The 25,938-nt window shown below is 28.9% G+C and overlaps 1 protein-coding gene across 1 annotated transcript in view; it reads right to left on the bottom strand.

Moving 5' to 3' along the window:
* Positions 1 to 8,878: 8,878 nt before the first annotated feature.
* The window catches only part of LOC143239275 (clusterin-associated protein 1 homolog), a 33,282-nt gene continuing 16,222 nt past the window's right edge, over positions 8,879 to 25,938 (bottom strand). Inside the window, exons 4-6 of the mRNA XM_076480192.1 lie at positions 22,453 to 22,632; positions 11,766 to 11,861; positions 8,879 to 9,001 (exon numbers count right to left, since the gene is read on the bottom strand). Coding sequence (XP_076336307.1) covers positions 8,894 to 9,001; positions 11,766 to 11,861; positions 22,453 to 22,632 — 384 coding nt within the window. The 3' untranslated portion in view covers positions 8,879 to 8,893. The remainder of the gene's footprint in view (positions 9,002 to 11,765; positions 11,862 to 22,452; positions 22,633 to 25,938) is intronic.

The following is a 25,938-nucleotide window of genomic DNA, read 5'->3' as shown; positions in this document are numbered from 1 at the left end:
AAACTTTGTAATTGTTATACATTCAGTCTATCAATAATTCTCTACTAGTGACTTTTCTAAACTTTTGTAATTGTTATACATTCAGTCTATCAATAATTCTTTTACTAGTGACTTTTCTAAACTTTGTAATTGTTATACATTCAGTCTATCAATAATTCTTTACTAGTGACTTTTCTAAACTTTGTAATTGTTATACATTCAGTCTCTTTTTCAATAATTCTTTACTAGTGACTTTTCTAAATTTTTTTGTAATTGTTATACATTCAGTCTATCAATTTCTACAAGTGACTTTTCTAAACTTTTGTAATTGTTATACATTCAGTCTATCAATAATTCTCTACTAGTGACTTTTCTAAACTTTGTAATTGTTATACATTCAGTCTATCAATAATTCTCTACAAGTGACTTTTCTAAACTTTTGTAATTGTTATACATTCAGTCTATCAATAATTCTCTACAAAGAACTTTCTAAACTTTTGTAATTGTTATACATTAAGTTCATCAAAAAATTCTTTACTAGTGACTTTTCTAAACTTTTGTAATTGCTATACATTCAGTCTATCAATAATTCTTTACTAGTGACTTTTCTAAACTTTTGTAATTGTTATACATTCATTCAGTCTTTTTTCAATAATTCTTTACAAGTGACTTTTCTAAACTTTTTGTAATTGTTATACATTCAGTCTATCAATAATCCTCTACCAGTGACTTTTCTAAACTTTTGTAATTGTTATACATTCAGTCTTTACTCAATACTTCTCTACTAGTGTACATTCGGTATACAAGTCATTTAAAAGTCATTTTCCTTAAATTCAATTCTATTAATAATTCTCTATGATGACTTTCTAAACCATTGTAATTGTTATACATTCAGTCTATCAATAATTCTCTACAAGTGACTTTTCTAAACTTTTGTAATTGTTATACATTCAGTCTATCAATAATTTTTTCTACTAGTGACTTTTCTAAACTTTGTAGTTGTAATTGTTATACATTGTCTTTACAATAATTCTTTACTAGTGACTTTTCTAAACTTTTGTAATTGTTATACATTCAGTCTATCAATACTTTACTAGTGACTTTTCTAAACTTTTGTAATTGTTATACATTCAGTCTATCAATAAACTTTTTACTAGTGACTTTTCTAAACTTTTCCGGTGAACTTTTAAATTGTTATACATTCAGTCTTTTCAATAATTCTTTACTAGTGACTTTCTAAACTTTTGTAATTGTTATACATTCAGTCTATCAATAATTCTACAAGTGACTTTTCTAAACTTTTGTAATTGTTATACATTCAGTCTATCAATAATTCTCTACAAAGAACTTTTCTAAACTTTTGTAATTGTTATACATTCAGTCTATCAATAATTCTTTACTAGTGACTTTTCTAAACTTTGTAATTGCTATACATTCAGTCTATCAATAATTCTTTACTAGTGACTTTTCTAAACTTTTGTAATTGTTATACATTCAGTCTTTTTTCAATAATTTTTACTAGTGACTTTTCTAAACTTTTGTAATTGTTATACATTCAGTCTATCAATAATTCTTTACTAGTGACTTTTCTAAACTTTGTAATTGTTATACATTCAGTCTATCAATAATCCTTACTAGTGACTTTTCTAAACTTTTTGTAATTGTTATACATTCAGTCTTTTCAATAATTCTTTACTAGTGACTTTTCTAAACTTTTGTAATTGTTATACATTCAGTCTATCAATAATTCTCTACAAGTGACTTTTCTAAACTTTTGTAATTGTTATACATTAAGCTCTATCAATATTCTTTACTAGTGATGACTTTTCTAAACTTTACTAGTTCATATACATTCAGCTCTATCAATAATTCTTTACTAGTGACTTTTCTAAACTTTTGTAATTGTTATACATTCAGTCTTTTTCAATAATTCTTTGACTAGTGACTTTTCTAAACTTTTGTAATTGTTATACATTCAGTCTATCAATAATTCTGTACAAGTGACTTTTCTAAAATTTTGTAATTGTTATACATTCAGTCTATCAATAATTCTTTACTAGTGACTTTTCTAAACTTTTGTAATTGTTATACATTGTCTTTTCAATAATTCTTTACAAGTGACTTTTCTAAACTTTTGTAATTGTTATACATTCAGTCTATCAATAATTCTCTACAAGTGACTTTTCTAAACTTTTGTAATTGTTATACATTCAGTCTATCAATAATTCTTTACTAGTGACTTTTCTAAACTTTTGTAATTGTTATACATTCAGTCTATCAATAATTCTCTACTAGTGACTTTTCTAAACTTTTGTAATTGTTATACATTCAGTCTATCTAAAATTCTTTACTAGTGACTTTTCTAAACTTTTGTAATTGTTATACATTCAGTCTTTTCAATAATTCTTTACTAGTGACTTTTCTAAACTTTTGTAATTGTTATACATTCAGTCTATCAATAATTCTCTACAAGTGACTTTTCTAAACTTTTGTAATTGTTATACATTCAGTCTTTTCAATAATTCTTTACTAGTGACTTTTCTAAACTTTTGTAATTGTTATACATTCAGTCTATCAATAATTCTCTACAAGTGACTTTTCTAAACTTTTGTAATTGTTATACATTCAGTCTATCAATAATTCTCTACAAAGAACTTTTCTAAACTTTTGTAATTGTTATACATTAAGTCTATCAAAAATTCTTTACTAGTGACTTTTCTAAACTTTTGTAATTGTTATACATTCAGTCTATCAATAATTCTTTACTAGTGACTTTTCTAAACTTTTGTAATGTTATACATTCAGTCTTTTTTTTTTTCAATAATTCTTTACTAGTGACTTTTCTAAACTTTTGTAATTGTTATACATTCAGTCTATCAATAATTCTCTACAAGTGACTTTTCTAAAATTTTGTAATTGTTATACATTCAGTCTATCAATAATTCTCTACTAGTGTAGTAGAGAAGTCATTTAAGTCATTTTCCTTAAATTCAATCTATTAACAATTCTCTATGATGCTTTCTTAAACTCTGGTACTTGTTATAAATTCAATCTATCAATAATTCTCTACAAGTGACTTTTCTAAACTTTTGTAATTGTTATACATTCAGTCTATCAATAATTCTTTACTAATGACTTTTCTAAACTTTTGTAATTGTTATACATTGTCTTTTAAATAATTCTTTACAAGTGACTTTTCTAAACTTTTGTAATTGTTATACATTCAGTCTATCAATAATTCTCTACTAGTGACTTTACTAAACTTTTGTAATTGTTATATTTCTAGTCATATCAATAATTCTCTACAAGTGACTTTTCTAAACTTTTGTAATTGTTATACATTCAATCTATAGTGACGAATTTCTCTACTAGTGACTTTTCTAAACTTTTGTAATTGTTATACATTCAGTCTATCAATAATTCTCTACAAGTGACTTTTCTAAACTTTTGTAATTGTTATACATTCAGTCTATCAATAATTCTCTACTAGTGACTTTTCTAAACTTTTGTAATTGTTATACATTCAGTCTATCAATAATTCTCTACAAGTGACTTTTCTAAACTTTTGTAATTGTTATACATTCAGTCTATCAATAATTCTCTACTAGTGACTTTACTAAACTTTTGTAATTGTTATACATTCAGTCTATCAATAATTCTCTACAAGTGACTTTTCTAAACTTTTGTAATTGTTATACATTCAGTCTATCAATAATTCTTACTAGTGACTTTTCTAAACTTTTGTAATTGTTATACATTCAGTCTATCAATTTCTTTACTAGTGACTTTTCTAAACTTTTGTAATTGTTATACATTCAGTCTTTTCAATAATTCTTTACTAGTGACTTTTCTAAACTTTTGTAATTGTTATACATTCAGTCTATCAATAATTCTTACTACAAGTGACTTTTCTAAAATTTTGTAATTGTTATACATTCAGTCTATCAATAATTCTTACTAGTGACTTTTCTAAACTTTTGTAATTGTTATACATTCAGTCTATCAATAATTCTTACTAGTGACTTTTCGACTTTTGTAATTGTTATACATTCAGTCTATCAATAATTCTCTACAAGTGACTTTTCTAAACTTTTGTAATTGTTATACATTCAGTCTATCAATAATTCTTTACTAGTGACTTTTCTAAACTTTTGTAATTGTTATACATTCAGTCTATCAATAATTCTCTACAAGTGACTTTTCTAAACTTTTGTAATTGTTATACATTCAGTCTATCAATAATTCTTTACTAGTGACTTTACTAAACTTTTGTAATTGTTATACATTCAGTCTATCAATAATTCTCTACAAGTGACTTTTCTAAACTTTTGTAATTGTTATACATTCAGTCTTTCAATAATTCTTTACTAGTGACTTTTCTAAACTTTTGTAATTGTTATACATTCAGTCTATCAATAATTCTCTACAAGTGACTTTTCTAAACTTTTGTAATTGTTATACATTCAGTCTATCAATAATTCTCTACAGTGAACTTTTCTAAACTTTTGTAATTGTTATACATTTAGTCTATCAAAATTCTTTACTAGTGACTTTTCTAAACTTTTGTAATTGCTATACATTCAGTCTATCAATAATTCTTTACTAGTGACTTTTCTAAACTTTTGTAATTGTTATACATTCAGTCTTTTCAATAATTCTTTACTAGTGACTTTTCTAAACTTTTGTAATTGTTATACATTCAGTCTATCAATAATTCTCTACAAGTGACTTTCTAAACTTTTGTAATTGTTATACATTCAGTCTATCAATAATTCTTTACTAGTGACTTTTCTAAACTTTTGTAATTGTTATACATTCAGTCTTTTCAATAATTCTTTACAAGTGACTTTTCTAAACTTTTGTAATTGTTATACATTTAGTCTATCAATAATTCTCTACCAGTGACTTTTCTAAACTTTGGTAATTGTTATACATTAGTCTTATCAATAATTCTCTACTAGTGTAGTAGAGAAGTCATTTAAGTCATTTTCCTTAAATTCAATCTATTAACAATTCTCTATGATGCTTTCTTAAACTCTGGTACTTATTATAAATTCAATCTATCAATAATTCTCTACAAGTGACTTTTCTAAACTTTTGTAATTGTTATACATTCAGTCTATCAATAATTCTTTACTAATGACTTTTCTAAACTTTTGTAATTGTTATACATTGTCTTTTAATAATTCTTTACAGTGACTTTTCTAAACTTTTGTAATTGTTATACATGCAGTCTATCAATAATTCTCTACAAGTGACTTTTCTAAACTTTTGTAATTGTTATACATTCAGTCTTTTCAATAATTCTTTACTAGTGACTTTTCTAAACTTTTGTAATTGTTATACATTCAGTCTATCAATAATTCTCTACAAGTGACTTTTCTAAACTTTTGTAATTGTTATACATTCAGTCTATCAATAATTCTCTACTAGTGACTTTTCTAAACTTTTGTAATTGTTATACATTCAGTCTATCAATAATTCTCTACAAGTGACTTTTCTAAACTTTTGTAATTGTTATACATTCAGTCTATCAATAATTCTCTACTAGTGACTTTTCTAAACTTTTGTAATTGTTATACATTCAGTCTATCAATAATTCTTTACTAGTGACTTTTCTAAACTTTTGTAATTGTTATACATTCAGTCTATCAATAATTCTCTACTAGTGACTTTTCTAAACTTTTGTAATTGTTATACATTCAGTCTATCAATAATTCTCTACAAGTGACTTTTCTAAACTTTTGTAATTGTTATACATTAAGTCTATCAATAATTCTTTACTAGTGACTTTTCTAAACTTTTGTAATTGCTATACATTCAGTCTATCAATAATTCTTTACTAGTGACTTTTCTAAACTTTTGTAATTGTTATACATTCAGTCTTTTCAATAATTCTTTACTAGTGACTTTTCTAAACTTTTGTAATTGTTATACATTCAGTCTATCAATAATTCTCTACAAGTGACTTTTCTAAAATTTTGTAATTGTTATACATTCAGTCTATCAATAATTCTTTACTAGTGACTTTTCTAAACTTTTGTAATTGTTATACATTCAGTCTTTTCAATAATTCTTTACAAGTGACTTTTCTAAACTTTTGTAATTGTTATACATTTAGTCTATCAATAATTCTCTACCAGTGACTTTTCTAAACTTTGGTAATTGTTATACATTAGTCTTATCAATAATTCTCTACTAGTGTTGTAGAGAAGTCATTTAAGTCATTTTCCTTAAATTCAATCTATTAACAATTCTCTATGATGCTTTCTTAAACTCTGGTACTTATTATAAATTCAATCTATAAATAATTCTTTTGTGGTGTCTTTTCTAAACTTTTGTAATTGTTATACATTCAGTCTATCAATAATTCTCTACAAGTGACTTTTCTAAACTTTTGTAATTGTTATACATTCAGTCTATCAATAATTCTTTACTAGTGACTTTTCTAAACTTTTGTAATTGTTATACATTCAGTCTATCAATAATTCTCTACAAGTGACTTTTCTAAACTTTTGTAATTGTTATACATTCAGTCTATCAATAATTCTTTACTAGTGACTTTTCTAAACTTTTGTAATTGTTATACATTCAGTCTATCAATAATTCTCTACAAGTGACTTTTCTAAACTTTTGTAATTGTTATACATTCAGTCTTTTCAATAATTCTTTACTAGTGACTTTTCTAAACTTTTGTAATTGTTATACATTCAGTCTTATCAATAATTCTCTACTAGTGACTTTTCTAAACTTTTGTAATTGTTATACATTCAGTCTATCAATAATTCTCTACAAGTGACTTTTCTAAACTTTTGTAATTGTTATACATTCAGTCTATCAATAATTCTCTACAAGTGACTTTTCTAAACTTTTGTAATTGTTATACATTCAGTCTATCAATAATTCTTTACTAGTGACTTTTCTAAACTTTTGTAATTGCTATACATTCAGTCTATCAATAATTCTTTACTAGTGACTTTTCTAAACTTTTGTAATTGTTATACATTCAGTCTTTTCAATAATTCTTTACTAGTGACTTTTCTAAACTTTTGTAATTGTTATACATTCAGTCTATCAATAATTCTCTAAAAGTGACTTTTCTAAAATTTTGTAATTGTTATACATTCAGTCTATCAATAATTCTTTACTAGTGACTTTTCTAAACTTTTGTAATTGTTATACATTCAGTCTTTTCAATAATTCTTTACAAGTGACTTTTCTAAACTTTTGTAATTGTTATACATTTAGTCTATCAATAATTCTCTACCAGTGACTTTTCTAAACTTTGGTAATTGTTATACATTCAGTCTTATCAATAATTCTCTACTAGTGTTGTAGAAGTCATTTAAGTCATTTTCCTTAAATTCAATCTATTAACAATTCTCTATGATGCTTTCTTAAACTCTGGTACTTATTATAAATTCAATCTATAAATAATTCTTTTGTGGTGTCTTTTCTAAACTTTTGTAATTGTTATACATTCAGTCTATCAATAATTCTCTACAAGTGACTTTTCTAAACTTTTGTAATTGTTATACATTCAGTCTATCAATAATTCTTTACTAATGACTTTTCTAAACTTTTGTAATTGTTATACATTGTCTTTTCAATAATTCTCTACAAGTGACTTTTCTAAACTTTTGTAATTGTTATACATTCAGTCTTTTCAATAATTCTTTACTAGTGACTTTTCTAAACTTTTGTAATTGTTATACATTCAGTCTATCAATAATTCTCTACAAGTGACTTTTCTAAACTTTTGTAATTGTTATACATTCAGTCTTTTCAATAATTCTTTACTAGTGACTTTTCTAAACTTTTGTAATTGTTATACATTCAGTCTTATCAATAATTCTCTACTAGTGACTTTTCTAAACTTTTGTAATTGTTATACATTCAGTCTATCAATAATTCTCTACAAGTGACTTTTCTAAACTTTTGTAATTGTTGTACATTCAGTCTTATCAATAATTCTCTACTAGTGACTTTTCTAAACTTTTGTAATTGTTATACATTCAGTCTATCAATAATTCTCTACTAGTGACTTTACTAAACTTTTGTAATTGTTATACATTCAGTCTATCAATAATTCTCTACAAGTGACTTTTCTAAACTTTTGTAATTGTTATACATTCAATCTATCAATAATTCTCTACAAGTGACTTTTCTAAACTTTTGTAATTGTTATACATTCAGTGTTTTAATATTTTACCAATGAACTGTTGTACACTTTGGGAATTGTTATACAGGGTGTTTGGAAAGTCACTGTGCACTTATATATTTATTAACAGACATGTTTCAATATAGAATACAGGAGGTAAATATGAATGACAATTATAAACAATGTTGAAAGTGACCCCCGTTTGCATCAATACAGGCCTGGATCCTTCTTATTTAGTTTCTAAACACTGCTATCAGTTGCTGGCTTGAAATAGACTGAATAAAATATGATTACAAAACTGTACAGTGACTTTCCGAACACTGTGACTGTATATTCATTTTATCCACAGACCTTACAAGTATTAACTTTTTCTTACAAAAGTTTTGCAATACATATACAATCTAGTCTATTAAGAATGTTTTAATAATTATACAGAATATACTGAAAATTCTCTTAGCAACTTACTCATTTTATAACTTTTTAAATTGTAAATCTATGTTCCAATTACATAATCATTTAATTATGTGCGTGCATTATTCATTCACTGAATTAATAAGATTTTTACTTGAACATTTCTGTGTGTACATTATTCATTCACTGAATTAATAAGGTTTTTACTTGAACATTTCTGTGCGTGCATTATTCATTCACTGAATTAATAAGATTTTTACTTGAACATTTCTGTGTGTACATTATTCATTCACTGAATTAATAAGGTTTTTACTTGAACATTTCTGTGCGTGCATTATTCATTCACTGAATTAATAAGATTTTTACTTGAACATTTTGAATTGTATTTTGCAGATCTTCTTCAAGTTCCCTGATGTTCAGTTGTTTGTCAAGCACTAGTTTTCGCACATCCTAAAACCACAAAACAACACAATCATTACATGGATAAACTACCAAAATAAACTCTTTCTAATGGTTAAAGTAAAAATGTCTATTTTGCTAAAATGAAATTATAGAATTTCAAAAAGAATCCTTAAATCAAAACTGTTATATTTAGCTTTTATTTATAAAAAAATAAAAAAATATGAAACTCAAAATAGTTATAATTAAATAACTTAAGTTCTATCAGTATGTATGTATGCTATCAGATCTTATTAATGAATTAACTTAGATAAGGTGTCTTTCTGTGAGCATATCTGATGAGTCTTTGTGTGTGAAATAAACACAGATTCTTTTAAAAGTAATCCCTTCTTTACATAATGCCACTTTATATCATCAGTTCTCAGAGTTATATTAACTTTCTTTCTCTTTTCTGAAAGAATACTTTCTTTTTCATATGCTGCTCATTTATCTGAGCAGTTCTTAATCACTGAGTTAGTAATAAGTTATTCTAAAGAATGACTCCCCTTTTTATGTCTTGCTGGGTTTAAGGCTTTTTCCAGGGATAATTAGTTACCACAACCACAATATTTTATTTTTACTTGGCCTATTTATTTATTCTTAATCACAGTATTATGCCTAAGTTATTCTAAAGAAGAGGAACTGCTTCATGATTGATATCCATATCTGATAAGTTGTTTCTAATCACTGAGTTAACCCTACACTCTTTGAAAAACAGACCTGTCCATAAACTGCCAGTAATGTCTACTAAAGATCACATGGTAGAATTACATGTTGTTAATGCTAGGTACATGACAAGGGATTAAAGTTTCTTCATCACCAAGATCACATGGTAGAATTACATCTTGTTAATGCTAGGCACATGACAAGGGATTAAAGTTTCCTCATCACCAAGATCACATGGTAGAATTACATCTTGTTAATGCTAGGTATATGACAAGGGATTAAAGTTTCTTCATCACCAAGATCACATGGTAGAATTACATCTTGTTAATGCTAGGCACATGACAAGGGATTAAAGTTTCCTCATCACCAAGATCACATGGTAGAATTACATGTTGTTAATGCTAGGTATATGACAAGGGATTAAAGTTTCTTCATCACCAAGATCACATGGTAGAATTACATCTTGTTAATGCTAGGTACATGACAAAGGATTAAAGTTTCTTCATCACCAAGATCACATGGTAGAATTACATCTTGTTAATGCTAGGTACATGACAAGGGATTAAAGTTTCTTCATCACCAAGATCACATGGTAGAATTACATCTTGTTAATGCTAGGTTCATGATAAGGGATTAAAGTTTCTTCATCACCAAGATCACATGGTAGAATTACATGTTGTTAATGCTAGGTACATGATAAGGGATTAAAGTTTCTTCATCACCAAGATCACATGGTAGAATTACATCTTGTTAATGCTAGGTACATGACAAGGGATTAAAGTTTCCTCATCACCAAGATCACATGGTAGAATTACATCTTGTTAATGCTAGGTACATGACAAGGGATTAAAGTTTCCTCATCACCAAGATCACATGGCAGAATTACATCTTGTTAATGCTAGGTACATGACAAGGGATTAAAGTTTCCTCATCACCAAGATCACATGGTAGAATTACATCTTGTTAATGCTAGGTACATGACAAGGGATTAAAGTTTCCTCATCACCAAGATCACATGGTAGAATTACATCTTGTTAATGCTAGGTAAATGACAAGTTATGAATATAAACACAAGATTCATATAATACTGTTGTTGTGCCTAATAACTGAAATTAGTAATTCATTAATATCAAAACATAAATACACTTGCTGACTCCCATATGACCTTTCAGTTTTTTTGGATAAGGTGTATGAGGTCTCTTTGAAGTATTGGATGACTCTGTCAGTCTGTTTATCCTTTGAAGTATTGGATGACTCTGTCAGTCTATTTATCCTTTGACAGATTGTTTAGGCAGAGTATTCATGATGAAACTTTGTAGAATGGATGTCAACTGTATCTTGTAGAGACACAAGGGTAGAGAATGACATTTAACCTGAAGACAAAAGGTAGAAAACTTTCGAAACATCATCCTCTACACTTCTGTCTCCACAAGAAACAGTTGACATTCATTCTACAAAGTTTCAATTTTGTCAGTCTATTAAAAATGTGTAAATATATAATAAAATATAAAACTGTGACTTACAGATTACAACTAGTGAAACTATTAACAAGTATCTCCTTTTATTCCTGTTACAACAGTTTAGTTTTACAGCCAGATTAACTCAGCACAGTTTGAGTTAAACCTACTTTTCATGTTGATATATTTTAGTCATTTGGTGCTTTTCTCTCACTTATTTCACACTTCTAATATAGAACGTTTTCATTATCATTTCTTCTATATAATCACTCATTACATATAAACATATTAATACTGTTTAATGTTTTGGAGCTTGATATACTTTTTGTGTAAATTAAGCATATTTTACATGTTAATGAACTTTAGTGTATAAATACCTATATTCATTTTTTCTCATTATGCCTACAAGGGCAACATGGTTTATAATAGCATATGTATCTCTATTATCATTTATTAGCTTCCATAGTTACAGGTTAAGGCACTTTTGTGTTCTGGTTCTGGATATGCCTATTTAAATATGAGTTCACCCAAAGTGGCATACAATGATGGATTAGTTTTAAGATCTATTTCATCTCAATATTCCTGCAGACATAATTGTTTTTATAAGTCTTAGCCACATCATCACTAATAAGCTGTTATAAACATTAACTTACCTTTAGATCAAGCTCTCTTGCAAGCAAGTCACACAAGGCAGCTCCTTTAGCAGTTATTTCAGAGGCCAACTGTCTTGTTCGTTTTAAATCACTAACCTGTAATTAAAAACACAGTTTGTGACATTTTAAACAGTAAGTCCAGCTGCAACACAAATATTACAGTAAGTCCAGATGTAACAGAAATATTAAGTAAGTCCAGCTGTAACAGAAATATTACAGTAAATCCAGCTGTAACAGAAATATTACAGTAAGTCCAGCTGTAACAGATATATTATAGTAAGTCCAGCTGTAACAGAAATATTACAGTAAGTCCAGCAATAATAGGAATATTACAGTACGTCCAGCAGTAATAGGAATATTACAGTAAGTCCAGCAGTAATAGGAATATTACAGTAAGTCCAGCAGTAATAGGAATATTACAGTAAGTCCAGCAGTAACAGGAATATAATAATATTATGAGCCATAACATATAAAAACATTTCACACATTTCTTCATACTCTTCACATCAATTTTCCTTAGTCTATTATCTATTTAAGATACCCTTAATTGTAGGTATTATTTCTTAGATCAATAAACAGTAGTCCATTCTTTCAAAACAGTGTGTTAACAACAAAGTACAGTAATGGTATTTACAACAGTGTACAATGTATCAAAAAATTATGAGTGTTCAGCAGTTTATGAATTGAAATACAAAAATAAAAATGAATAATAAAAACCAATATTTATGGCAGTATATGAAACTAACTGAAGCTAAGTTATTACAAAGAAATCAAACTTAATTAAACATGTTTGAATGCATGATGACACAGCGATAAGCACATGGTTTTGAATGAAATACACATGCATATTTTAGACCTAAATAAATCAAGAAAACCTATAACAGTTCTACTTAGTGTATTGTTAACTTTATTTCTTAACAAATACTTTGTAAAAAAAAACATTAAAGTTGAAATCAAAACTATTCGTGAAATGATGACAGCAATGTTCTGTCATCATGCTGGATACGTCCATCAACAAGTTTTATGCAAGAAAAATCAAGGTAACGTCATTTTGAAAGGAAAGCCAATATATAACAAGATATGTCAGACAAAGATTTTTCTAATGATATGAAATTTGATATTATTTATAATCTTATGAACTTTGTCAAAGTTCAGATAACTATGTCTAAAACACAGTAACTATGTCTAATATTGTAACAACAACAAAACACAGTAACTATGTCTAATATTGTAACTACTACAAAACACATTAACTATGACTAATATTCTAACTACAACAAAACAGAGAAACTGTCTAATACTCTAACAACAAAACACAGTAACTATGTCTAATATTGCAGCTACCACAAAACACAGTAACTATGTCTAATATTGTAACAACAACAAAACACATTAACTATGCCTAATATTGTAACAACAACAAAACACATTAACTATGCCTAATATTGTAACAACAACAAAACACATTAACTATGCCTACTATTGTAACAACAACAAAACACATTAACTATGCCTAATATTCTAACTACAACAAAACACATTAACTATGCCAATATTCTAACTACAACAAAACAGAGTAACTATGTCTAATATTCTAACTACCACAAAACAGTAACTATGCCTAATACTTTAACTACAAAAACACACAGTAGCTATGTCTAATATTCCAGCTACTAAAAAACACAGTAGCTATGTCTAATACTGTGTAGCTACTAGAAAACACAGTAGCTATGTCTAATATTCCAGCTACTAAAAAACACAATAGCTATGTCTAATACTGGAGCTGCTAGAAAACACAGCATTTATGTCTAATACTGAAGCTACTAGAAAACACAGTAGCTATTTCTAATACTGTAGCTACCACAAAACACAGTAACTATGTCTAATATTCTAACTAAAACAAAACACAGTAACTATGTCTAATATTCTAACTACCACAAAACAGTAACTATCCCTAATACTGTAGCTACAAAAACACACAGTAGCTATGTCTAATATTCCAGCTACTAAAAAACACAGTAGCTATGTCTAATACTGTAGCTACTAGAAAACACAGTAGCTATGTCTAATATTCCAGCTACTAAAAAACACAATAGCTATGTCTAATTCTGAAGCTGCTAGAAAACACAGCATTTATGTCTAATACTGAAGCTACTAGAAAACACAGCATTTATGTCTAATACTGAAGCTACTAGAAAACACAGTAGCTATGTCTACTAATCTAGCTGTTATAAAACACAATAACTATGTCTTATATTCTAACTACTACAAAACACAGTACATATGTCTAATATTCTAACTAAAACGAAACACAGTAACTATGTCTAATATTCTAACTACAACAAAACACAGTAACTATGTCTAATATTGTAGCTACCACAAAACACAGTAATTACGTCTATTCTAGCTATTACAAAACACAGTAACAATGTCTAATATTCTAATTACCACAAAACACAGTATCTATGTCTAATATTCTAACTACAACAAAACACAATAACTATGTCTCATATTATAGCTACCACAAAACACAGTAATTATGTCTAATATTCTAGCTATTACAAAACACAGTAACTATGTCTACTATTCTAACTACCACAAAACAGTAACTATGCCTAATACTGTAGCTACAAAAACACACAGTAGCTATGTCTAATATTCCAGCTACTAAAAAGCACAGTAGCTATGTCTAATACTGTAGCTACTAGAATACACAGTAACCATGTCTAATATTCTAACTACAACAAAACACAGTAACTATGTCTAATATTCTAAGTACAACAAAACACAGTTACTATGTCTAATTTTCTAATTACAACAAAATAGTAAGTATGCTTAATATTCTAACTACTACAAAACACAGTAAATATGTCTAATATTCGAACTACCACAACACACAGTAACTATGTCTAATATTCTAACTACCATAACAAACAGTAACTATGTCTAATATTGTAGCTACGACAAAACACAGTAACTATGTCTAATATTCTAACTACAACAACACAGTAACTATGTCTAATATTGTAGCTACCACAAAACACGGTAACTATGTCTAATATTGTAGCTACCACAACACACAGTAACTATGTCTAATATTGTAGCTACCACAAAACACAGTAACTATGTCTAATATTCTAACTACAATAAAACACAGTAACTATGTCTAATATTCTAACTGCAACAAAACACAGTAACTATGTCTAATATTCTAACTACAACAAAACACAGTAACTATGTCTAATATTCTAAGTACAATAAAACACAGTAACCATGTCTAATATTCTAACTACAACAAAACACAGTAACTATGTCTAAAATTCTAACTACCACAAAACACAGTAACTATGTCTAATATTCAAACTACCACAAAACATAGTAACTATGTCTAATATTATAACTACAACAAAACACAGTAACTATGTCTAATATTGTAGATACCACAAAACACAGTATCTATGTCTAATATTCTAACTACAACAAAACACAATAACTATGTCTCATATTATAGCTACCACAAAACACAGTAACTATGTCTACTATTCTAACTACCACAAAACAGTAACTATGCCTAATACTGTAGCTACAAAAACACACAGTAGCTATGTCTAATATTCCAGCTACTAAAAAGCACAGTAGCTATGTCTAATACTGTAGCTACTAGAAAACACAGTAGCTATATCTAATATTCCAACTACTAAAAAACACAGTAGCTATGTCTAATACTGAAGATACTAGAAAGCACAGCATTTATGTCTAATACTGAAGCTACTAGAAAACACAGTAGCTATGTCTACTAATCTAACTATTACAAAACACAATAACCATGTCTAATATTCTAACTACCACAACACACAGTAACTATGTCTTATATTGTAGCTACCACAACACACAGTAACTATGTCTAATATTGTAGCTACCACAAAACACAGTAACTATGTCTAATATTCTAACTACCACAACACAGAGTAACTATGTCTAATATTGTAGCACAACAACACACAGTAACTATGTCTAATATTGTAGCTATCACAAAACACATTAACTATGTCTAATATTCTAACTACCACAACAAGCAGTAACTATGTCTAATATTGTAGCTACCACAAAACACAGTAACTATGTCTAATATTCTAACTACAACAAAACACAGTAACTATGTCTAATATTCTAACTACAACAAAACACAGAAACTATGTCTAATATTCTAACTACAACAAAACACAGAAACTATGTCTAATATTGTAGCTACCACAAAACACAGTCACTATGTCTAATATTCTAACTACCACAACACACAGTAACTATGTCTAATATTGTAGCTACCACAAAACACAGTAACTATGTCTAATATTCTAACTACCACAACACACAGTAACTATGTCAAATATTCTAACTACCACAACAAACAGTAACTATGTCTAATATTGAAGCTACCACAAAACACAGTAACTATGTCTAATATTCTAACTACAACAAAAAACAGTATCTATGTCTAATATTCTAACTACAACAAAACACAGTAACCATGTCTAATATTCCAAGTACAATAAAAGACAGTAACCATGTCTCATATTCTAACTACAACAAAACACAGTAACTATGTCTAATATTCTAACTACCACAACACACAGTAACTATGTCTAATATTCTAACTACCACAACACACAGTAACTATCTCTAATATTCTAACTACCACAACACACAGTAACTATGTCTAATATTCTAACTATCACAAAACACAGTAACTATGTCTAACATTGTAGCTACCACAAAACACAGTAACTATGCCTAATACCGTAGCTACTAAAACACACAGTAGCTATGTCTAATATTCCAGCTACTAAAAAAACACAGTAGCTATGTCTAATACTGTAGCTACTAGAAAACACAGTAGGTATGTCTACTAATCTAGCTATTACAAAACACAGTAACTATGTCTAACATTCTAACTACCCCAAAACACACTAACTATGTCTAATATTCTAACAACCACAACACACAGTAACTATGTCAAATATTTTAACTACAACAAAACACAGTAACTATGTCTAATATTCTAACTACAACAAAACACAGTAACTATGTCTTAATATTCACAACCCATGCAACAAAACACAGTAACTATGTTCTAATATTGTAGCTACCACAAAAAACACAGTAACTATGTCTAATATTCTAACTACCACAACAAACAGTAATATGTCTAATATTGTAGCTACCACAAAACACAGTAACTATGTCTAATATTCTAACTACCACAACACACAGTAACTATGTCTAATATTGTAGCTACCACAAAACACGGTAACTATGTCTAATATTGTAGCTACCACAACACACAGTAACAATGTCTAATATTCTAAGTACAATAAAACACAGTAACCATGTCTAATATTCTAACTACAACAAAACACAGTAACTATGTCTAATATTGTAGATACCACAAAACACAGTAACTATGTCTAATATTCTAACTACCACAACACACAGTAACTATGTCTAATATTCTAACTACCACAACACACAAGTAACTATCTCAATATTCTAAACTACCACAACACAGTAACTATGTCTAATATTCTAACTATCACAAAACACAGTAACTATGTCTAACATTGTAGCTACCACAAAACACAGTAACTATGCCTAATACCGTAGCTACTAAAACACACAGTAGCTATGTCTAATATTCCAGCTACTAAAAAAACACAGTAGCTATGTCTAATACTGTAGCTACTAGAAAACACAGTAGGTATGTCTACTAATCTAGCTATTACAAAACACAGTAACTATGTCTAACATTCTAACTACCCCAAAACACACTAACTATGTCTAATATTCTAACAACCACAACACACAGTAACTATGTCAAATATTTTAACTACAACAAAACACAGTAACTATGTCTAATATTCTAACTACAACAAAACACAGTAACTATGTCTAATATTGTAGCTACCACAAAACACAGTAACTATGTCTAATATTCTAACTACCACAACAAACAGTAACTATGTCTAATATTGTAGCTACCACAAAACACAGTAACTATGTCTAATATTCTAACTACCACAACACACAGTAACTATGTCTAATATTGTAGCTACCACAAAACACGGTAACTATGTCTAATATTGTAGCTACCACAACACACAGTAACTATGTCTAATATTCTAAGTACAATAAAACACAGTAACCATGTCTAATATTCTAACTACAACAAAACACAGTAACTATGTCTAATATTGTAGATACCACAAAACACAGTAACTATGTCTAATATTCTAACTACCACAAAACACAGTAACTATGTCTAATATTCTAACTACCACAACACACAGTAACTATGTCTAATATTGTAGCTACCAGAAAACACAGTAACTATGTCTAATATTGTAGCTACCAGAAAACACAGTAACTATGTCTAATATTCTAACTACCACAACACACAGTAACTACGTCTAATATTTTAGCTTCCACAAAACACAGTGCCTACGTCTAATATTGTAGCTACCACAAAACACAGTGCCTACGTCTAATATTGTAGCTACCACAAAACACAGTGCCTACGTCTAATATTGTAGCTACCACAAAACACAGTGCCTATGTCTAATATTGTAGCTACCACAAAACACAGTAACTATGTCTAATATTCTAACTATCACAAAACACAGTAACTATGTCTAACATTGTAGCTACCACAAAACACAGTAACTATGCTTAATACCGTAGCTACTAAAACACACAGTAGCTATGTCTAATATTCCAGCTACTAAAAAAACACAGTAGCTATGTCTAATACTGTAGCTACTAGAAAACACAGTAGCTATGTCTACTAATCTAGCTATTACAAAACACAGTAGCTATGTCTACTAATCTAGCTATTACAAAACACAGTAACTATGTCTAATATTCTAACTACCCCAAAACACAGTAACTATGTCTAATATTTTAACTACAACAAAACACAGTAACTATGTCTAATATTCTAACTGCAACAAAACACAGTAACTATGTCTAATATTCTAACTACAACAAAACACAGTAACTATGTCTAATATTGCAGCTACCAAAAACACAATAACTATGTCTAATATTCTAAGTACAACAAAACACAGTAACTATGTCTAATAATGTAGTTACCACAAAACACAGTAACTATGTCTAATATTCTAACTGCTACAAAACACAGTAACTATGTCTAATATTCTAACTGCTACAAAACACAGTAACTATGTCTAATATTCTAAGTACAACAAAACACAGTTACTATGTCTAATTTTCTAATTACAACAAAATAGTAAGTATGCTTAATATTCTAACTACTATAAAACACAGTAAATATGTCTAATATTCAAACTACCACAACACACAGTAACTATGTCTAATATTCTCACTACCACAACAAACAGTAACTATGTCTAATATTGTAGCTACGACAAAACACAGTAACTATGTCTAATATTCTAACTACCACAACACACAGTAACTATGTCTAATATTGTAGCTACCACAAAACACGGTAACTATGTCTAATATTGTAGCTACCACAACACACAGTAACTATGTCTAATATTGTAGCTACCACAAAACACAGTAACTATGTCTAATATTCTAACTACAATAAAACACAGTAACCATGTCTAATATTCTAACTACAACAAAACACAGTATCTATGTCTAAAATTCTAACTACCACAAAACACAGTAACTATGTCTAATATTCAAACTTCCACAAAACATAGTAACTATGTCTAATATTATAACTACAACAAAACACAGTAACTATGTCTAATATTGTAGATACCACAAAACACAGTAACTATGTCTAATATTCTAACTACCACAAAACACAGTGCCTACGTCTAATATTGTAGCTACCAGAAAACACAGTAACTATGTCTAATATTCTAACTACCACAAAACACAGTGCCTACGTCTAATATTGTAGCTACCACAAAACACAGTAATTATGTCTAATATTCTAACTATCACAAAACACAGTAACTATGCCTAATACCGTAGCTACTAAAACACACAGTAGCTATGTCTAATATTACAGCTACTAAAAAAACACAGTAGCTATGTCTAATACTGTAGCTACTAGAAAACACAGTAGCTATATCTACTAATCTAGCTGTTACAAAACACAGTAGCTATGTCTACTAATCTTGCTATTAAAAAACACAGTAACTATGTCTAATATTCTAACTACCCCAAAACACACTAACTATGTCTAATATTCTAATTACCACAAAACACAGTAACTATGTCTAATATTTTAACTACAACAAAACATAGTAACTATGTCTAATATTCTAACTACAACAAAACACAGTAACTATGTCTAATATTGCATCTACCACAAAACACTGTAACTATGTCTAATATTTTAACTACAACAAAACACAGTAACTATGTCTAATATTCTAAGTACAATAAAACACAGTAACTATGTCTAATAATGTAGCTACAACAAAACACAGTAACTATGTCTAATAATGTAGTTACCACAAAACATAGTAACTATGTCTAATATTCTAACTGCTACAAAACACAGTAACTATGTCTAATATTCTAACTGCTACAAAACACAGTAACTATGTCTAATATTCTAACTGCTACAAAACACAGTAACTATGTCTAATATTCTAAGTACAACAAAACACAGTTACTATGTCTAATTTTCTAATTACAACAAAATAGTAACTATGCTTAATATTATAACTACTACAAAACACAGTAACTATGTCTAATATTCTAACTAACACAAAACACAGTAACAATGTCTAATATTCTAACTGACAGAAAACAGTAGCTATATCTAATACTGTTGCTACTAGAAAACACAGTACATATGTATAATACTGAAGCTACTAGAAAACACAGCATTTATGTCTAATACTGAAGCTACTAGAAAACACAGCATTTATGTCTAATACTGAAGCTACTAGAAAACACAGTAGCTATTTCTAATACTGTAGCTACTAGAAAATACAGTAGCTATGTCTACTAATCTAGCTATTACAAAACATAATAACTGTGTCTTATATTCTAACTACTACAAAACACAGTAACTATGTCTAATATTCTAACTACCACAAAACACAGTAACTATGTTTAATATTCTAACTACAACAAAACACAGTAACTATGTCTAATATTGTAGCTACCAGAAAACACAGTAACTATGTCTGATATTGTAGCTACCACAAAACACAGTAACTATGTCTGATATTGTAGCTATTACAAAACACAGTAATATATGTCTAATATTGTATCTACGACAAAACACAGTAATATATGTCTAATATTGTAGCTACAACAAAACACAGTAACTATGTCTAGTAATCTAGCTATTACAAAACACAGTATCTATGTCTAATATCTAACTACCACAAAACAGTAACTATGTCTAATAATGTAGCTACAAAAAACACAGTAACTATGTCTAATATTCCAGCTACTAGAAAACACAGTAGCTATTTCTAATACTGAAGCTACTAAAAAACACAGTAGCTATGTCTAATACTGAAGCTACTAGAAAACACAGAATTTATGTCTAATACTGAAGCTACTAGAAAACACAGTAGCTATTTCTAATACTGTAGCTACTAGAAAATACAGTAGCTATGTCTACTAATCTAGCTATTACAAAACATAATAGCTGTGTCTTATATTCTAACTACTACAAAACACAGTAACTATGTCTAATATTCTAACTACCACAAAACACAGTAACTATGTTTAATATTCTAACTACAACGAAACACAGTAACTATGTCTAATATTGTAGCTACCAGAAAACACAGTAACTATGTCTGATATTGTAGCTACCACAAAACACAGTAACTATGTCTGATATTGTAGCTATTACAAAACACAGTAACATATGTCTAATATTGTATCTACGACAAAACACAGTAATATATGTCTAATATTGTAGCTACAACAAAACACAGTAACTATGTCTAGTAATCTAGCTATTACAAAACACAGTATCTATGTCTAATATCTAACTACCACAAAACAGTAACTATGTCTAATAATGTAGCTACAAAAAACACAGTAACTATGTCTAATATTCCAGCTACTAGAAAATACAGTAGCTATTTCTAATACTGAAGCTACTAAAAAACACAGTAGCTATGTCTAATACTGAAGCTACTAGAAAACACAGAATTTATGTCTTATACTGATGCTACGTCTAATATTCTAGGTATTACAAAACACACTTTAAACTATACAGTTTTACAGATGTAATTAAACGGACGAAATCTGAAATAAAAACTAAGGTCTAATAGAGATAATAATAGTTGTTACTACATACACAGAGATAATAATAATAAAAGAAAATTTCATTTAAGTTCCATAATGGAACAGAATTCTTGTTGCAGAATTTTATGTTAATAACCAGGGTTTTATTAACATATCCTTACATAATTCTTCGGTAATGAAAATGTCTAGTTATTATCTGGAATTCAAAATGAAAAATGTTTGTACAACCTGTGACCTTTAATAAAAAACAACTTTTTTAGAAATGCTAAACAGATGTACTTAAACATTTAAGTTTTTTTAATTAATTAACAATTAAAAATAATAAATGATGGTACAAATAAGAACAAATGTCACAAAATATGTACTCTATGATGCAGTACAATAAGTTATGCTGTAGTATACATACCCTTTCAGATAAGTCCACTCTTAAACTGGAAAAACCATCTTCATCGATACCATCTTCTCCTGAATCTTTAGTTCTTGTTGCATTGTAGAGAAGTGTGGAGATTTTAATTAACTCCTTAACTGAGTATCCATCAGCCATATACAGTTTTTTCATATTCAATCTTATTTGAGCTTTGGTCAGCTGTAAGTAGTGATATGTATAGTTAACGTTTTAACCAAGTAACCATCATCCACATAGAGCTTTCTCATGTTCAACCTCTGTGTTTCAGCCACCTATATGCTCAAGTATATATAAAAGTATACAATGTTACTCTCAAATAAAGCTCAAGTTCTACTGATATTATTTATGATAGTGGTCTTATATTAGACTGACATGATTACTGATCTGTGTTTCTTTTCTTGTCACATATGTTCATCAGAGTGTGATTTTTAAATCCAATGATACATCTTTCTTGTGAAGTTCTATGTTATTCTGTATGTAAATTCTTATAAAATTCATACCACAGATGAAGATCTGGATAATTAGAACATTTGTAGGATGTTATGAGTCAATAACATGAATAGTAATCATTACACGGTGTCGTTACATTCCCATGTTAACTGAAGTAGTGTAAAACATGACCTACAATGTCATCACACTAAACAGTAACACCTTCTTTACTTTAATACTTAATTTGTCAGCCACTACGTTTTCATTTATTGCTTACATCTTAAGGTTTCCATGAAATTTGATACCAGCTAAAGTTTTAGTGTTTTACTCTACAACAAGCACAAGGAGTGACAGGAACATATCGATAAAGTATGAATTACAAGGGCTTCTGTTGTAAATAAACACCCTTAGTAACTTTTAAAAATTAACCTGCTTCAATAACATGTGAATGCTAGCTGGATGTAACCATGCAATTAATTTAGATTGTTGTGATGAACCATAGTAAACATCACAAACTATAATTATACATTTTCGGTACTGTTAACTTCATGTACCACAACAGTTACACAGGTAATAACAACTAAAACTGAACACTTATCTTTGTAATGAGGGGCATACAATATGTTTTCAAATTTACTGAAATTTGGATCTACAGATCAAATATGGTGACAGTTTCAGTTTCAACGTGGTCTGAAAACACAGGGCTTTTTAAATATTTATCTTCTTGAAGACCACTGATTGCAATAACAAATCACAACAAAAACAACCCTTAGAAACTACATAACAGTTCACTGGTGAATCTTCTAAAAATGATAAACTCTTTGACCACTGTCACCAATGTTTTCTCTTGGTAAATATCTGTCCAATGTCCTGTAAAGGTATTACCTAACAAAGTTTTACATTTGTATTAACTATACACTGGAATGATATGACCTAACCAACAGTTTTACACCTGTATTAACTACATACTAGAAAGATACAACCTAACTGAAAATTTCACATCTCTATTAACTATATACTAGAAAGGTACAACCTAACAAACAGTTTTACATCTGCATGAACTATGTACTAGAAAGGTAGACCTAACCAACAATTTTACATCTGTATTAACTATGTACTTGAAAAGTACAACAAAAACTACAATTTTACAGCTGAATTAACTATATACTGGAAAGATATGACCAAAATGACAATTTTGCATCTGTATTAACTATACAGTGGAAAGATATAACCAAAATGACAATTTTGCATCTGTATTAACTATACAGTGGAAAAATATGACCAAAATGACAATTTTGCATCTGTATTAACTATACAGTGGAAAGATACGACCAAAATGACAATTTTGCATCTGTATTAACTATACAGTGGAAAGATATGACCAAAATGACAATTTTGCATCTGTATTAACTATACAGTGGAAAAATATGACCAAAATGACAATTTTGCATCTGTATTAACTATACAGTGGAAAGATACGACCAAAATGACAATTTTGCATCTGTATTAACTATACAGTGGAAAGATATGACCAAAATGACAATTTTGCATCTGTATTAACTATACAGTGGAGAAATATAACCAAAATGATAATTTTGCATCTGTATTAACTATACAGTGGAAAGATATGACCAAAATGACAATTTTGCATCTGTATTAACTATACAGTGGAAAGATATGACCAAAATGACAATTTTGCATCTGTATTAACTATACAGTGGAAAGATATGACCAAAATGACAATTTTGCATCTGTATTAACTATACAGTGAAAAGGTATGACCTAACCGACAGTTTTACATCTGTATTAACTTTATACTGGAATGGTATGACCTAACCAACAGTTTTACATCTGTATTATCTATATACTAGAATGGTATGAACTGACCAACAGTTTTACATCTGTATTAACTATATACTGGAAGGGTATGATCTAACCAACAGTTTTATATATGTATTATCTATACACTGGAAAGGTATGATCTTACCAACAGTTTTATATAAGTATTATCTATACACTGGAAAGGTATGACTTAACCAACAGTTTTATATAAGTATTATCTATACACTGGAAAGGTATGACTTAACCAACAGTTTTATATAAGTATTATCTATACACTGGAAAGGTACGACTTAACCAACAGTTTTTACATTTGTATTAACTATATATTGGAAAGGTACGACCAAACCAACAGGAGTTTTACATCTATATTTATCTGAAGATGTAATGAGTATTATTAAGTGAGTGATGCTCTGCTAATAAAATCATTTTTATGAAAATTCTACTCTAATAACTTATTCAGTTTTGCAGTACACATTTTCACATGTGAAACAGAAAATTTTCCTGATGATGAGCTGATGAGTGGAGGGCTAATCACTCTTTCAACAGAAAAGTTTCCTGATGATGAGCTGATGAGTGGAGGGCTAATCACTCTTTCAACAGAAAAGTTTCCTGATGATGAGCTGATGAGTGGAGGGCTAATCACTCTTTCAACAGAAAAGTTTCCTGATGATGAGCTGATGAGTGGAGGGCTAATCACTCTTTCAACAGAAAAGTTTCCTGATGATGAGCTGATGAGTGAGGGCTAATCACTCTTTCAACAGAAAATTTTCCTGATGATGAGCTGATGAGTGGAGGAGGCTAATCACTCTTTCAACAGAAAAGTTTCCTGATGATGAGCTGATGAGTGGAGGGCTAATCACTCTTTCAACAGAAAAGTTTCCTGATGATGAGCTGATGAGTGGAGGGCTAATCACTCTTTCAACAGAAAATTTTCCTGATGATGAGCTGATGAGTGGAGGGCTAATCACTCTTTCAACAGAAAATTTTCCTGATGATGAGCTGATGAGTGGAGGGCTAATCACTCTTTCAACAGAAAAGTTTCCTGATGATGAGCTGATGAGTGGAGGGCTAATCACTCTTTCAACAGAAAAGTTTCCTGATGATGAGCTGATGAGTGGAGGGCTAATCACTCTTTCAACAGAAAAGTTTCCTGATGATGAGCTGATGAGTGGAGGGCTAATCACTCTTTCAACTTATCAAAAAACCTTTTCCAAT

This window comes from Tachypleus tridentatus, chromosome 13 (genome assembly GCF_004210375.1).
Source record: "Tachypleus tridentatus isolate NWPU-2018 chromosome 13, ASM421037v1, whole genome shotgun sequence".
Lineage (NCBI taxonomy): Eukaryota > Metazoa > Arthropoda > Merostomata > Xiphosura > Limulidae > Tachypleus > Tachypleus tridentatus.
This window is presented reverse-complemented; position numbering and strand designations above follow the sequence as displayed.